This window comes from Lepisosteus platostomus, chromosome 2 (assembly GCF_059453375.1).
Source record: "Lepisosteus platostomus isolate fLepPlt1 chromosome 2, fLepPlt1.hap1, whole genome shotgun sequence".
NCBI lineage: Eukaryota > Metazoa > Chordata > Actinopteri > Semionotiformes > Lepisosteidae > Lepisosteus > Lepisosteus platostomus.
In genome coordinates this window covers 52,867,615-52,880,575 of record NC_142612.1, presented here as the reverse complement: position 1 = coordinate 52,880,575, position 12,961 = coordinate 52,867,615, and the positions used below count along the sequence as shown (strand labels likewise).

General features: G+C 37.2%; 1 protein-coding gene across 1 annotated transcript; it reads left to right on the top strand.

The window, feature by feature from the left end:
* Positions 1-10,915: 10,915 nt before the first annotated feature.
* Positions 10,916-11,851, top strand: LOC148676482 (olfactory receptor 2AT4-like). The gene has a single exon (XM_088622571.1). It carries the CDS (start codon positions 10,916-10,918, stop codon positions 11,849-11,851), a length of 936 nt encoding a protein of 311 aa, XP_088478697.1.
* The last annotated feature ends 1,110 nt before the right edge of the window (positions 11,852-12,961 follow it).

Sequence of the window (12,961 nt, the reverse complement as noted above, 5' to 3'; positions counted from 1 at the left end):
ATTAACAAAGTGATAATTTAAGAACAAATTGATGCATTTATTTTATTCTAATGTTGTTTGGAAATGTTAGTGTTTTATTTTAATTAATATTTTTTCTCCCATTTGTAGAGCAGTTACTCTCATAATTTGAGATTCTGTTCAAGACTTAATTCTAGTACTATCCTTCTCTCAGTTCACCTTGTCAGTTTTGCCTCCTTAGTCACCCTATGGGACAAACTCCTGTTTATTGTTCTGCAGATAGCTCATGTATCCAAGATGTCATCTGCTTCCGCCAAACATTTATAAATACAGTTGAAACAAACATACAACTATATTTTGCCAACATTCATTTTTTTTGGTGATTTATGTTCCTCTGTTCCTTTATATAACAAGGACTGAATCTTCTGCTTAGGTATGTGTTTGGGAGTTTTGTTAATTTACTAGCATAATTTTAGTTGTAATATTAAATTACATGGGTTTACCTTCACTATTAGGGAGATAATTAGCTAGTCTGTGGCTGAAGAGAAGCCATAATGAGGAATCCACAGCAATACTTAATTCTGTGGTTTATATGTAAGCATAACTACTATAATTATATTTTGTATAAAATTAGATGTTTATAAAGTGTGTATTTTTTTCCATTTGCCCTTTGGGCCTGTTCCCTCTAGTTCTCACTTTCTGTCTCTCTAGATTAATAAGTGCCACAGTTACAGTTCTGCACTCCTTGGCCTCTGGGGTCACGGTGTAGACCTGCCCATATAAGCAGCTGATATGAGAGAAAGATTTTCTTGTCCAGCAGGTGTTTGTGTGTTCAGTACTGGAATAGCACAGAGGACAGACTCAGACTGCAGGTACATAAAAAAGCAGGGAAAATATAAACAAATCTGTTTGTTTGTAATGCATCTTCTTAAGTATTTTATGCTTGGAGAAATTATCGTATATACTATTAAAATATTGCTGTTGTTTTTAATTGTTTTTAATGAGAGTAAGTAAAGTTTTCCTGGTGCTAATGTTTTTTACCTGCTCTGTTCAAACTTTATATGTTTACTTGCATGAAAATACCATTCATTAAAATATAATAATTACATACATCTAAAAACGTCCCAGGCTTTGGAGGTCTGTATCTTATTTTCTGCTTCTCCTAAAAAGCCCTAGGGATTTCAACTGCATGTCATTTATAATTGCACTGTTCAGTTTTTTTATGTTCTCAGTGTGTTTAAGCTTAAATACACATATCAGAATTATGCTAATTGACTCATAACCTTACTGTGCATTTCAGAAACAACATGAGTCCAATGTGTTGGAAATCCTGTATATACAGGGGGTTGGTCTCTTAATGTAGCTTCCATCTGACATCTCCCTGGTAAAATGGAATCCTTTTAAAAAAAAGACTAAACCAACTATAAAAAATAACTAAAAGAAACTACACATATACTGCCTATATAATGCCTCACTAGCAGCTTTTCAGTTTCAAATTCTGACTTCTTAACCTGTTTTTCTTAATGCATGTAAGAAAAAAATTAACCATTTTAGCAATTGAAGATGATATTATGTTTTGAATACCAAATTAATCTGAAGTGTGACAGTGTACACAAACCAGTTATTTATTTTCCCAATAAAAATACAAATAAATAAAAAATTATTATAAAAATAAAATAAAAGTACTTTACCTTATTAGTGTCTTGTGTGAAAAGAATGCCACTGGAGGTAATAAGAATTTATTTAATCGGCCTAATTCCACAGGATTAATTTTCAGTGGATTTTAGCAGCCAGATGCGTATAGGCTGGGGCTTGTGTGTAAGCTTCTACAGTTCAGGGAGGGTGAGTTAGTGGCATCTTGAGCTGTAGAGAGTTTAGATTTATTCAACTCTTGTGCTTTCACATCAGGATCCAGATGGCAGTGCTAAAATAGATTTAAGTTTGAAGAGTTAGAGATAATAACTTGCAATGATTTGGTTATGAATTGCATTTAGTGAAGAAAGATTGATCCAGAGTGATTTCAGTTCAGTGTTTAGTGTGCCAAGTGTCCTGAAAGGAAAATAAAAAGTGAAATTTTGTGTGAGTTGAAGAAAAAATGTTTGGTGTTTGGACAGTCCTATTTGGGACTGTACATTCTTCTCCGAAAGGGGACCACTGGTACATCATAGGTGCCAGGGGTTGGAATTCAGTACACATACACAGGGCCTAATAATAAGTTCTTACAACTTCCTACTTACAAATTGATGCTTCTGTGTCTTTTAAAATGAAGACAAAATACACAAACCAGAGATTATGTTTAATTCATTAAGCCTTTTATATTAGAGACACTTGTGATAGTTAATACTGACCTACATGTCTTATCATCTTGCCCCATAGGTACATCATTAAGTTGGTATCAACCAGTATAGGAAATGTAACTGAAGCAGAAAGCCTTTACCATGTAAGTATGAACATGATCATATTTCAAGTATAATGGATCAGGTTATCCAAGGCGTTTTTTTCCGTATATTCTAGGCCTGTTAAAAGTATTCATTCTATTCCAATGATGTGCTAATTTAATTACAATTAATGTACATACATTTTCTTAATGTGAATATTTTAATGAAAGTTTGAAAACTCATTATGAACACCTTTATTGGTGAATGGAACTTAAATTTAAGAAAAAAAACAACAACTATAAATCAAATCCAACTAACATATTGTTAACATGAATATACTACCCCTTTGCTCTATTCTTGATCAAATTACCTTTGGAAGCAATAACTGCTGTGAGTCTTTTTGGATTTCTCCACCAACTTTAGACACTGAAATAGTGGCTGTATAAAGTTGGTGGGTGATCACTGTTGGACAGCAAACTTCAACTCTTGCCACAGAGTTTTTATCAGATTCAGTTCAGGATTTTGCCTGGGGCACTCAATGACATTACATTTTTTCTGTGAAGCCACTCCAGTATAGCTTGGGCATTGTGCTTTGGGTCACTGTTTTGCTGGTAGGTGAAGATATTCATCCCAGTTTTTGTCTTTTGCAGAGTGAAGTAAGTTTTCTTCTTATAGATTTGCCTTTACTGTGATATATTCTTTTTCTCCTCAATTTTGAAAAGCTTCCTAGTCCCTGGTGTTAAGTAACTATAAGTCCCATAACATAATGCTGCAACCACAACAGGGATGGTGTTGAGTGATGCGCTATGCTGAGTTTGCACCAGATTTAACTTTTTGAGTGTAGACCAACAACTCCTAGGTTTATTTTGTTGCACTACAATATATGTTGCCAGATGTTCTCAGTATGAGACTCTTACAGTTTCTCTGATCTCAGACTTTTCCTCCCTGGATGTTCTACAGTCTGGATAGTATAATACACCTCTCACTTCATTTCATGATTTACTTCACTTTGCTCAAAGGGTCATTTGGTTACTTTAAATTTGTTTAGTAAATTTGTCTTTACCTTTGAAATTTGAAATATTTCCTGATATAGGGACCTTATGTAGACAAGTGTGAATTTATACTGAAATTGTGTTAATTGCTATTATTCCACTATGGCCACTCAACAATTTGTCTCAATTGTGTAACAGTACAGTTGTGCACTTGAACTAATTTGGAATTACCATATAAAAGGGGGTGTATACTTATGCAATCAACATTTTACTTTTTTGTTGCCAATTAATTTGTTTTACTTAAAAATTATTTAATTTGGGCAATCACAAGTAGTTTATTAAAAAAATTGGTTTATCTTTAAAATAATGAGTATTGTGAGTGTACAAGCCTATTAGGATCAGACACCTCTATTGTGGGTTAATGAGTTGCTGCTCTCATGAAAATTAATTGAGAGGTTCAGTTTAGAAGGATTTTAGGGGTGTGAGAGATTTCTTTTTTTAATTGTATGGTGGCTGGTAATCAGTTTACCTGATCAGCTAAGATATTTAAAGACTTCAATAAGAAATTCATGTTGTAGATAAAAAAATAGTTTAGGCTTTTGTTTTGCTGTTTGGTTGTGGTGCCTTATTTATCACCTGCACTGTACTTGCACTGATGTATTTTAACCTTATTGTTGTTTTGTGTATCGCTCCTTCTTTACTTGTGTATTTCTTAAGATACCTCCATGGCATGCCCAACAGTTGTCACTGTACAGATACAAATGCAGCCATTCAAAATGGGTGAGGTATTTCGCGGCATACCGCGACACGCCCACCGGGGTATCACGCGGTATCACGTGTGTCACGTGACTAACTATCCGGCGTCGCCTTGTAAAACCGCCAGGGGGAGCTTAACCTCTCATGTACAGCATTTGAGCCTTTAATTTTGAACTGTGTATTACAGCATGTTAATCATCAGTCATTAAAATATTGGTATATTTTATGAAAGCAAGATTGCTCAGTTGGACAAAAGTACACAACCTACTTTTATCAGAAATATTTATGCATCAAAGCCTTTACTGAAGATATTACTAATAGTATTAATAATGGATGACTTTGGACAAGCTGTATACTCAAAGTATAATTTCTTTAGCACATTTGTACAAGCACTTGGAATCTGTCCAAGCCATACTTTGTCAGGCATTTTGTTTTACTTCAACGGGCATAAAAACTTCCTTGCTTTTAACAGGGCGTTTCATAATTTCTAACTACGAAAATGATTTAAAATGCGACACCTATCATGAAAAGAAAAAAAATACACACCAGTATTCCATTTCTCCCTAAACATTGTAAGCTTCGAAGTCTTTAACTAACGTGATACCGGAGTCAACAAGCATACTTTTAGAATTTGATTAAAAGGGAATATAATATGGAATCGCGTATTTAAAGAATTTAATAACGGTATGATTATATCCATGTACTGCGGCAGAGCTATGTAGGGCTGTTTCGCCTACCTGATCATGCGAGCTGTCTTGTAGCCTAGGTGCGTGACTACCAGCTGGCAGGTTGTGTGTTCGAATCCAGCTGGTGCTGGACTTTTCATTTTTATTTATTTTTTAATCGCGTAACATAAACATATTACCGTATGCAAACTGTACTGTATACAATATGTATATGTATATTTAATGTCTTAACTGTGCCCGTTTAAGTATTGAATATTCATATCTAATTTTACCACTGAAGGGAAATCTTAACATAAACACACAGTATATGGCTGGTCTCGGTACTTTAAAGAAAAAAATACACACCAGTATTCCATTTCTCCCTAAACATTGTAAGCTTCGAAGTCTTTAACTAAAGTGATACCGGAGTCAACAAGCATACTTTTAGAATTTGATTAAAAGGGAATATAATATGGAATCGCGTATCTCAAGAAATTAATAACGATATAATTATATTCATGTTGCAAAAGAACTGCAACGGACATAAAAACTCCCTTGCTTTTAACAGAGCGTTCCATAATTTCTAACTACGAAAATGCCAGGTGAAAGGATTTGTAAACATATTTTGTTAAAGCAAGTCAGTTTTTTCCGCAACACATAAAATACATTTTTCCAAGAAAGTTTAGCCTTTGTCACTAATGAAACCACTAAATAAAGACATAAATATAGAAATCTTAAGATTTGTTTTATTTAATGTTGGTAGCAGGATGAACTGTCAGAGTGTATATTTTGTCGCAAAGTTGCTGCAAGATGTTAACAGTGAAAAAGGTATTTAGAAATGAGTTATTTCAAGATGAAAAAGAAAACATACACGAAACATGGTTTCATTACGACCAGAATCGGTCTTGAGATATTTTTAACTTGATTTACAGTATTTGAGAGGTATGTCTTAACACCGATACTACAGTGCTTAAGTACTGCTCACGTATATGTTTCTAGGTTTATATTATGCATTTCATACGGTCAAATTACTTTTGAGCAACTAATAAGAAGCGCGAAACGGTATGCGTTTTAGTTTCGTTTTGTGCTGGAACCCGTGGATTGATTAGAGATATCAAGTACATACAAGTCATTTTTTAAATGTTGTAGTTCGTCTTGAAAAAATGTTACGAGTACATCATCTATCAACAATTACACAGGTTCTGTTTCCATATTGCGGATTTTGGTTAGGTATTATCAAATCCAGTGGCGCTGTGTGTTAGTTTACTGAGTCCCATGTCACATGGTCTGTGATTGAAACCTGTAAAACCGGTTTAATTCGTCACAGCCAGCACTCTTCAGGTGTGAGGGTCTTCTGCTCAGAATGAAACGCTAAAATGTTTGTGTATATTCTAATGGTAGTGGGGGCAGGGTGTGTGGGAACAGGTTTGGTTGAAATTGCATTGGAGATCTATGTTCTTCACACCTGAAACATTTTCTCTGAAAGCATTTTCTTCGCAGTTTAACCGATCTTGTTACAGCATGTTACAGTTTACTATTATTAACCATATTAATTTTAAGTGCTTAATGTAAAATCTTGTAAAAATATATTTTCATTGTTCAAATATACATTAAGTCTGACTATCATATAATAAGTTAAATACAAAACTAAAGAAAAAATAGGGTTAAATATAATTCAAAATATTTTGCTAACAATGTTAACTGTTTATGAATAATAAAATGTATTAACTAAGGAGTAGGATGGCACAGTTGTTAGTATGTTTTTTGTTTTGTTTCTTTTTCATAAATACAACAGTAGTACCTGATGTCTCAGTGGCTTTCAAAATTAAATTATGCATGCAAACCTGTGAACTAGAAAGATAACTAAGATATCCATCCATTATATTCCATAATATCCATGAAATATATTGCGCTGAAATATGTGTGACGCAGTGGTGGCCTGACACGGTGAGGTGCCCTGGCAGCTGTGTGATGCAGTGGTGGTCGGGTATGTAGAGGTGCACTGGCAGCTGTGTGTTGTGACGCAGTGGTGGCCTGGCACGGTGAGGTGCGCTGGCAGCTGTGTGGTGTGACGCAGTGGTGGCCTGGTACAGTGAGGTGCGCTGGCAGCTGTGTGGTGTGACGCAGTGGTGGCCTGGCACGGTGAGGTGCGCTGACAGCTGTGTGGTGTGACGCAGTGGTGGCCTGGTACGGTGAGGTGCGCTGGCAGCTGTGTGGTGTGACGCTGTGGTGGCCTGGCACGGTTACATGCGCTGGCAGCTGTGTGGTGTGACGCAGTGATGGCCTGGCATGGTGAGGTGCGCTGGCAGCTATGTGGTGTTACGCAGTGGTGGCCTGACACGGTGAGGTGCCCTGGCAGCCGTATGATGCAGTGGTGGCCTGGTACGGTGAGGTGCACTTGCAGCTATGTGACGCAGTGGTGGCCTGGCACGGTGAGGTGCGCTGGCAGCTGTGTGATGCAGTGGTGGTCGGGTATGTAGAGGTGCACTGGCAGCTGTGTGTTGTGACGCAGTGGTGGCCTGGCACGGTGAGGTGCGCTGGCATATAATGAATATATTCATGTGCATCCAACACACAGTTCAACGCTAGCAACTACACAAAATCTAAAATATGAGCTCTACTTGCCACTTACAATACCAACAGTACCAGCTAACTTTAGTAGTGACATTTTCATGGATCTTTTTAACAATAAAATTTACAACATCAGACTTCAGACACAATTAAACAGGCCTCAAAAAAGTCTGGTACAAACATTTTCAGCATGGTGAAACATGGTGAACATTTCCACCACTGCGTCACACCACACAGCTGCCAGCGCACCTCACCGTGCCAGGACACCACTGCATCACACAGCTGCCAGCGCACCTCACCGTGCCGGCCACCACAGCGTCACACCACACAGCTGCCAGCGCACCTCACCGTACCAGGCCACCACTGCGTCACACCACACAGCTGTCAGCGCACCTCACCGTGCCAGGCCACCACTGCGTCACACCACACAGCTGCCAGCGCACCTCACTGTACCAGGCCACCACTGCGTCACACCACACAGCTGCCAGCGCACCTCACCGTGCCAGGCCACCACTGCGTCACAACACACAGCTGCCAGTGCACCTCTACATACCCGACCACCACTGCATCACACAGCTGCCAGGGCACCTCACCGTGTCAGGCCACCACTGCGTCACACATATTTCAGCGCCATATATTTCATGGATATTATGGAATATAATGGATGGATATCTTAGTTATCTTTCTAGTTCACAGGTTTGCATGCATAATTTAATTTTGAAAGCCACTGAGACATCAGGTACTACTGTTGTATTTATGAAAAAGAAACAAAACAAAAAACATACTAACAACTGTGCCATCCTACTCCTTAGTTAATACATTTTATTATTCATAAACAGTTAACATTGTTAGCAAAATATTTTGAATTATATTTAACCCTATTTTTTCTTTAGTTTTGTATTTAACTTATTATATGATAGTCAGACTTAATGTATATTTGAACAATGAAAATATATTTTTACAAGATTTTACATTAAGCACTTAAAATTAATATGGTTAATAATAGAAAACTGTAACATGCTGTAACAAGATCGGTTAAACTGCGAAGAAAATGCTTTCAGAGAAAATGTTTCAGGTGTGAAGAACATAGATCTCCAATGCAATTTCAACCAAACCTGTTCCCACACACCCTGCCCCCACTACCATTAGAATATACACAAACATTTTAGCGTTTCATTCTGAGCAGAAGACCCTCACACCTGAAGAGTGCTGGCTGTGACGAATTAAACCGGTTTTACAGGTTTCAATCACAGACCATGTGACATGGGACTCAGTAAACTAACACACAGCGCCACTGGATTTGATAATACCTAACCAAAATCCGCAATATGGAAACAGAACCTGTGTAATTGTTGATAGATGATGTACTCGTAACATTTTTTCAAGACGAACTACAACATTTAAAAAATGACTTGTATGTACTTGATATCTCTAATCAATCCACGGGTTCCAGCACAAAACGAAACTAAAACGCATACCGTTTCGTGCTTCTTATTAGTTGCTCAAAAGTAATTTGACCATATGAAATGCATAATATAAACCTAGAAACATATACGTGAGCAGTACTTAAGCACTGTAGTATCGGTGTTAAGACATACCTCTCAAATACTGTAAATCAAGTTAAAAATATCTCAAGACCGATTCTGGTCGTAATGAAACCATGTTTCGTGTATGTTTTCTTTTTCATCTTGAAATAACTCATTTCTAAATACCTTTTTCACTGTTAACATCTTGCAGCAACTTTGCGACACTCTGACAGTTCATCCTGCTACCAACATTAAATAAAACAAATCTTAAGATTTCTATATTTATGTCTTTATTTAGTGGTTGGAAAAATGTATTTTATGTGTTGCGGAAAAAACTGACTTGCTTTAACAAAATATGTTTACAAATCCTTTCACCTGGCATTTTCGTAGTTAGAAATTATGGAACGCTCTGTTAAAAGCAAGGGAGTTTTTATGTCCGTTGCAGTTCTTTTGCAACATGAATATAATTATATCGTTATTAATTTCTTGAGATACGCGATTCCATATTATATTCCCTTTTAATCAAATTCTAAAAGTATGCTTGTTGACTCCGGTATCACTTTAGTTAAAGACTTCGAAGCTTACAATGTTTAGGGAGAAATGGAATACTGGTGTGTATTTTTTTCTTTAAAGTACCGAGACCAGCCATATACTGTATGTTTATGTTAAGATTTCCCTTCAGTGGTAAAATTAGATATGAATATTCAATACTTAAACGGGCACAGTTAAGACATTAAATATACATATACATATTGTATACAGTACAGTTTGCATACGGTAATATGTTTATGTTACGCGATTAAAAAATAAATAAATAAAACTGAAAGGTCCAGCACCAGCTGGATTTGAACACACAACCTGCCAGTTGGTAGTCACGCACCTAGACCAGTAGGCTACAAGACAGCTCGCATGAACAGGCAGGCGAAACAGCCCTACACAGCCCTGCCGCAGTACACGTATATAATCATACCGTTATTAAATTCTTGAGATACGCGATTCCATATTATATTCCCTTTTAATCAAATTCTAAAAGTATGCTTGTTGACTCCGGTATCACGTTAGTTAAAGACTTGGAAGCTTACAATGTTTAGGGAGAAATGGAATACTGGTGTGTATTTTTTTCTTTAAAGTACCAAGACCAGCCATACACAGTACAGTTTACATACATACAGTAATGTTTATGTTCCTAAATTAATATCGTTTATGACCTTAAGATGCGTTATGCTCCTCTTCTTTTTATGCTCAGCTACTAAAATTCCCCTTTAGTGGTAAAATCCATATAAATATTCAAAACTAAGCGGATTAAGATGTGCACAGTAAAGACATTAAATGATTAAATCTTTGCACTACCAACCAATGCACCACGAGTGCCCCTGTCGGTCATTTTGGCCAGCCAATCACTTGCCCTGCGGTGCCCTCCGGTGCCCCGCGGTGGCTTGTGGGTAGGTTACTGTACCGCGGGTTTTTACCGCGCATTTTGAATGGCTGCATCTGTATACATAATTTGTATTTCTTCAAACTGGGACTTGTTGGAATGGGACGAAGATTTTTCCTGGGCCTTGTAAATATGTATTGGATACTTACTGAAGGCAGAACAATGAAGCCTTATCTCAGTATCTCACATGAATAAGTGTCCAACATTGTTTAAAATATAACAAATGAGAATGTTTCCAATGGAAAACTAAAGAAGCAAAAAGGTACATAAGAAAGATAGTCTGTAACTCCTTTTAAGTTTTGATTCTCACAATGCAAAAAATACAGTGCAAGTATCAGTCTCATTACACAAAAGGTTTAGATGGAATACTTCTGCAGTTCGCATGAGTACTTAAAAAACATGTTTGAACTATTGGATATCTATGGACATAACAGTCATAGTTTAACATGGACAGTATAAAATATTGTTTTAAGTAAGCATTAAATTCAAATCTGAAATATTTCTTTTATTACTTATATAGAATGTTTTCCTTAAATTTCCTTTAAGGTTCATTATGTAAACTTATAATAATCCACTAGTTGTATACTTTTTCTTTGGCATCCAGCTCCTGTCCGAGCTACTGAGACTATGAACAATGGAAGGAACCAATGTCACCCTGTTTTATGAGTTCATCATTGTGGGATTTCCAGGTCTGCAGGAGCACAGTTTTGCTTTCTTCATCTTCTTCCTCATCCTCCTCCTGGCCACATTTTTGGCTAATATGGTCATAATGGTATTAATTGCCCTAGATCACCGGCTCCACACACCCATGTACTTACTCCTCTGGAACTTGGCTGTCTTAGATGTACTGATAACTGTCACTGTCATACCCAAGTTGTTAGCAGTTCTTTTGGGTCATGACAGGACAATATCCTTCTCTGGTTGTTTTACACAAATGTATTTTTTTATCTCATTTAATAGTATTGAAGTATTCCTTGTTGCAGTGATGGGTTTTGACCGTTATGTTGCTATTGTGAAACCTCTTCATTACAACACCTTAATCAGCAGTAAGGTTTGTGTTACAATGGTAGCCTCAGTCTGGCTTCTGGGCTTCCTTGCGCCTTTAACACCTGTTGTACTGGCAAGCATTTTGCAGTACTGTGGATCAAATCTTATCCTGCACATTGTCTGTGACTACCCCACTGTAATGTCATTAGCCTGTGGTGATGTCACAGCACAAGTGAACTTTGCTTTATCCATTGCAATGTTATTTTACATTCCTGTTCTGTTTGTTCTTTGGTCCTACTACAAAATTGTATGTTCAGTGATAAAGATGAAAACTGTGGAGTGTCGAAAGAAAGCCTTTTCAATGTGCTCTTCACACATGACTGTGGTTTTTCTGTACTATGTATCTGCTTCTGTAGTGTATATTGGATTAAGAGTAGAAAGTATCCCTCCTGATGGACGAATCTTCATTGGTGCAATGTATTATTTCCTCACCCCTTTGGTCAACCCCATCATTTACACCTTAAGGAATGAAAATATCAAGGCAGCAGCTCACAAATATTTGAGGCTACAGTCCCCTTTCTAGCATAATGCAAACAATAGTGTAAACACAAGACTAGAAACCACATTATCATTTTAATTTCAATGTACAAAGCAAAAGAAGAGGCTAAGATATCCTCCACATGATAATCATGTGATACAATTTCATGGTAGTGGTTATAATAATATTATTCTGTGGAGTTGAGGTCCATGTTTAAGAAAAATACATCACTTCCTATTTAATTATTTAATTAATCGATTTTTTTATTAAATGGCATTATTATTATTATTGTATAATTGGTATGTCCAAATACTAGTTCTGTAACTAAATACCTTTCAGTAACTTGTTCTCTATTTTTCAAAATTATATGTTAGCGTGATTATGTTTTTTAAAATGGAACTTTAAAACAAAGCTTTTTAATTTTTTATTTAACATTTATGGGTTTCAGCAGTAGGACAACATGAAAATATGTTATTCCAAGGTAGACTGGGATCTAAAATGTATTAAACCACTGTAGCGGCAATGCTTGTTAATAAGACAGAATTAAGTGTTGGTATGCTCCTAAAGGAGGCCCCATCTCACCCTCCATCTCTGTGGTGCAGCCACAGAGAAAGAATTCATGCAGGCTGATTTAAGATGTTTTCTTTTGATAAAGAACAAGCTCCCAGACGGGGATGCAATTAGCTAAGCCTGGCTATCATGATCAATGGTCATCCATTGGCGCCTATCAGTCTAGGGAGTGCCGAATGGACATCTGGACTGCATTCCTAAGTGTCAAGGGTAAGTGACTTATATCTCACCTTGACCAACCAATCAGCGACTGGCAGGGCGTGGTAATACCACGTGGGTCTCTAATGCCCGCCAACCTCTCAACCAATCAGCACACATCTGGGTCTTGATCAAAAAGGGAGCGCAAGCTCAGATCAGGGCTCTCCTTGGCCATTTTCGCAAATCCTCAGAGACAATCACGTGACAACTTGGACTTTGTTCTAAGCCCGAGTCCGAGGATCCCGTACGTACTCAGAATTCTACCAACGTGAATGCTCCGCTTGATCAACGGCAGCCTACAGTTGGACCCTCGTCGACAACCTGAATAGCTTATTCAGAAGCAGCGCTGGACCGGGAACGAACCAGCTTCTTCCCAGGCAAAAGAGT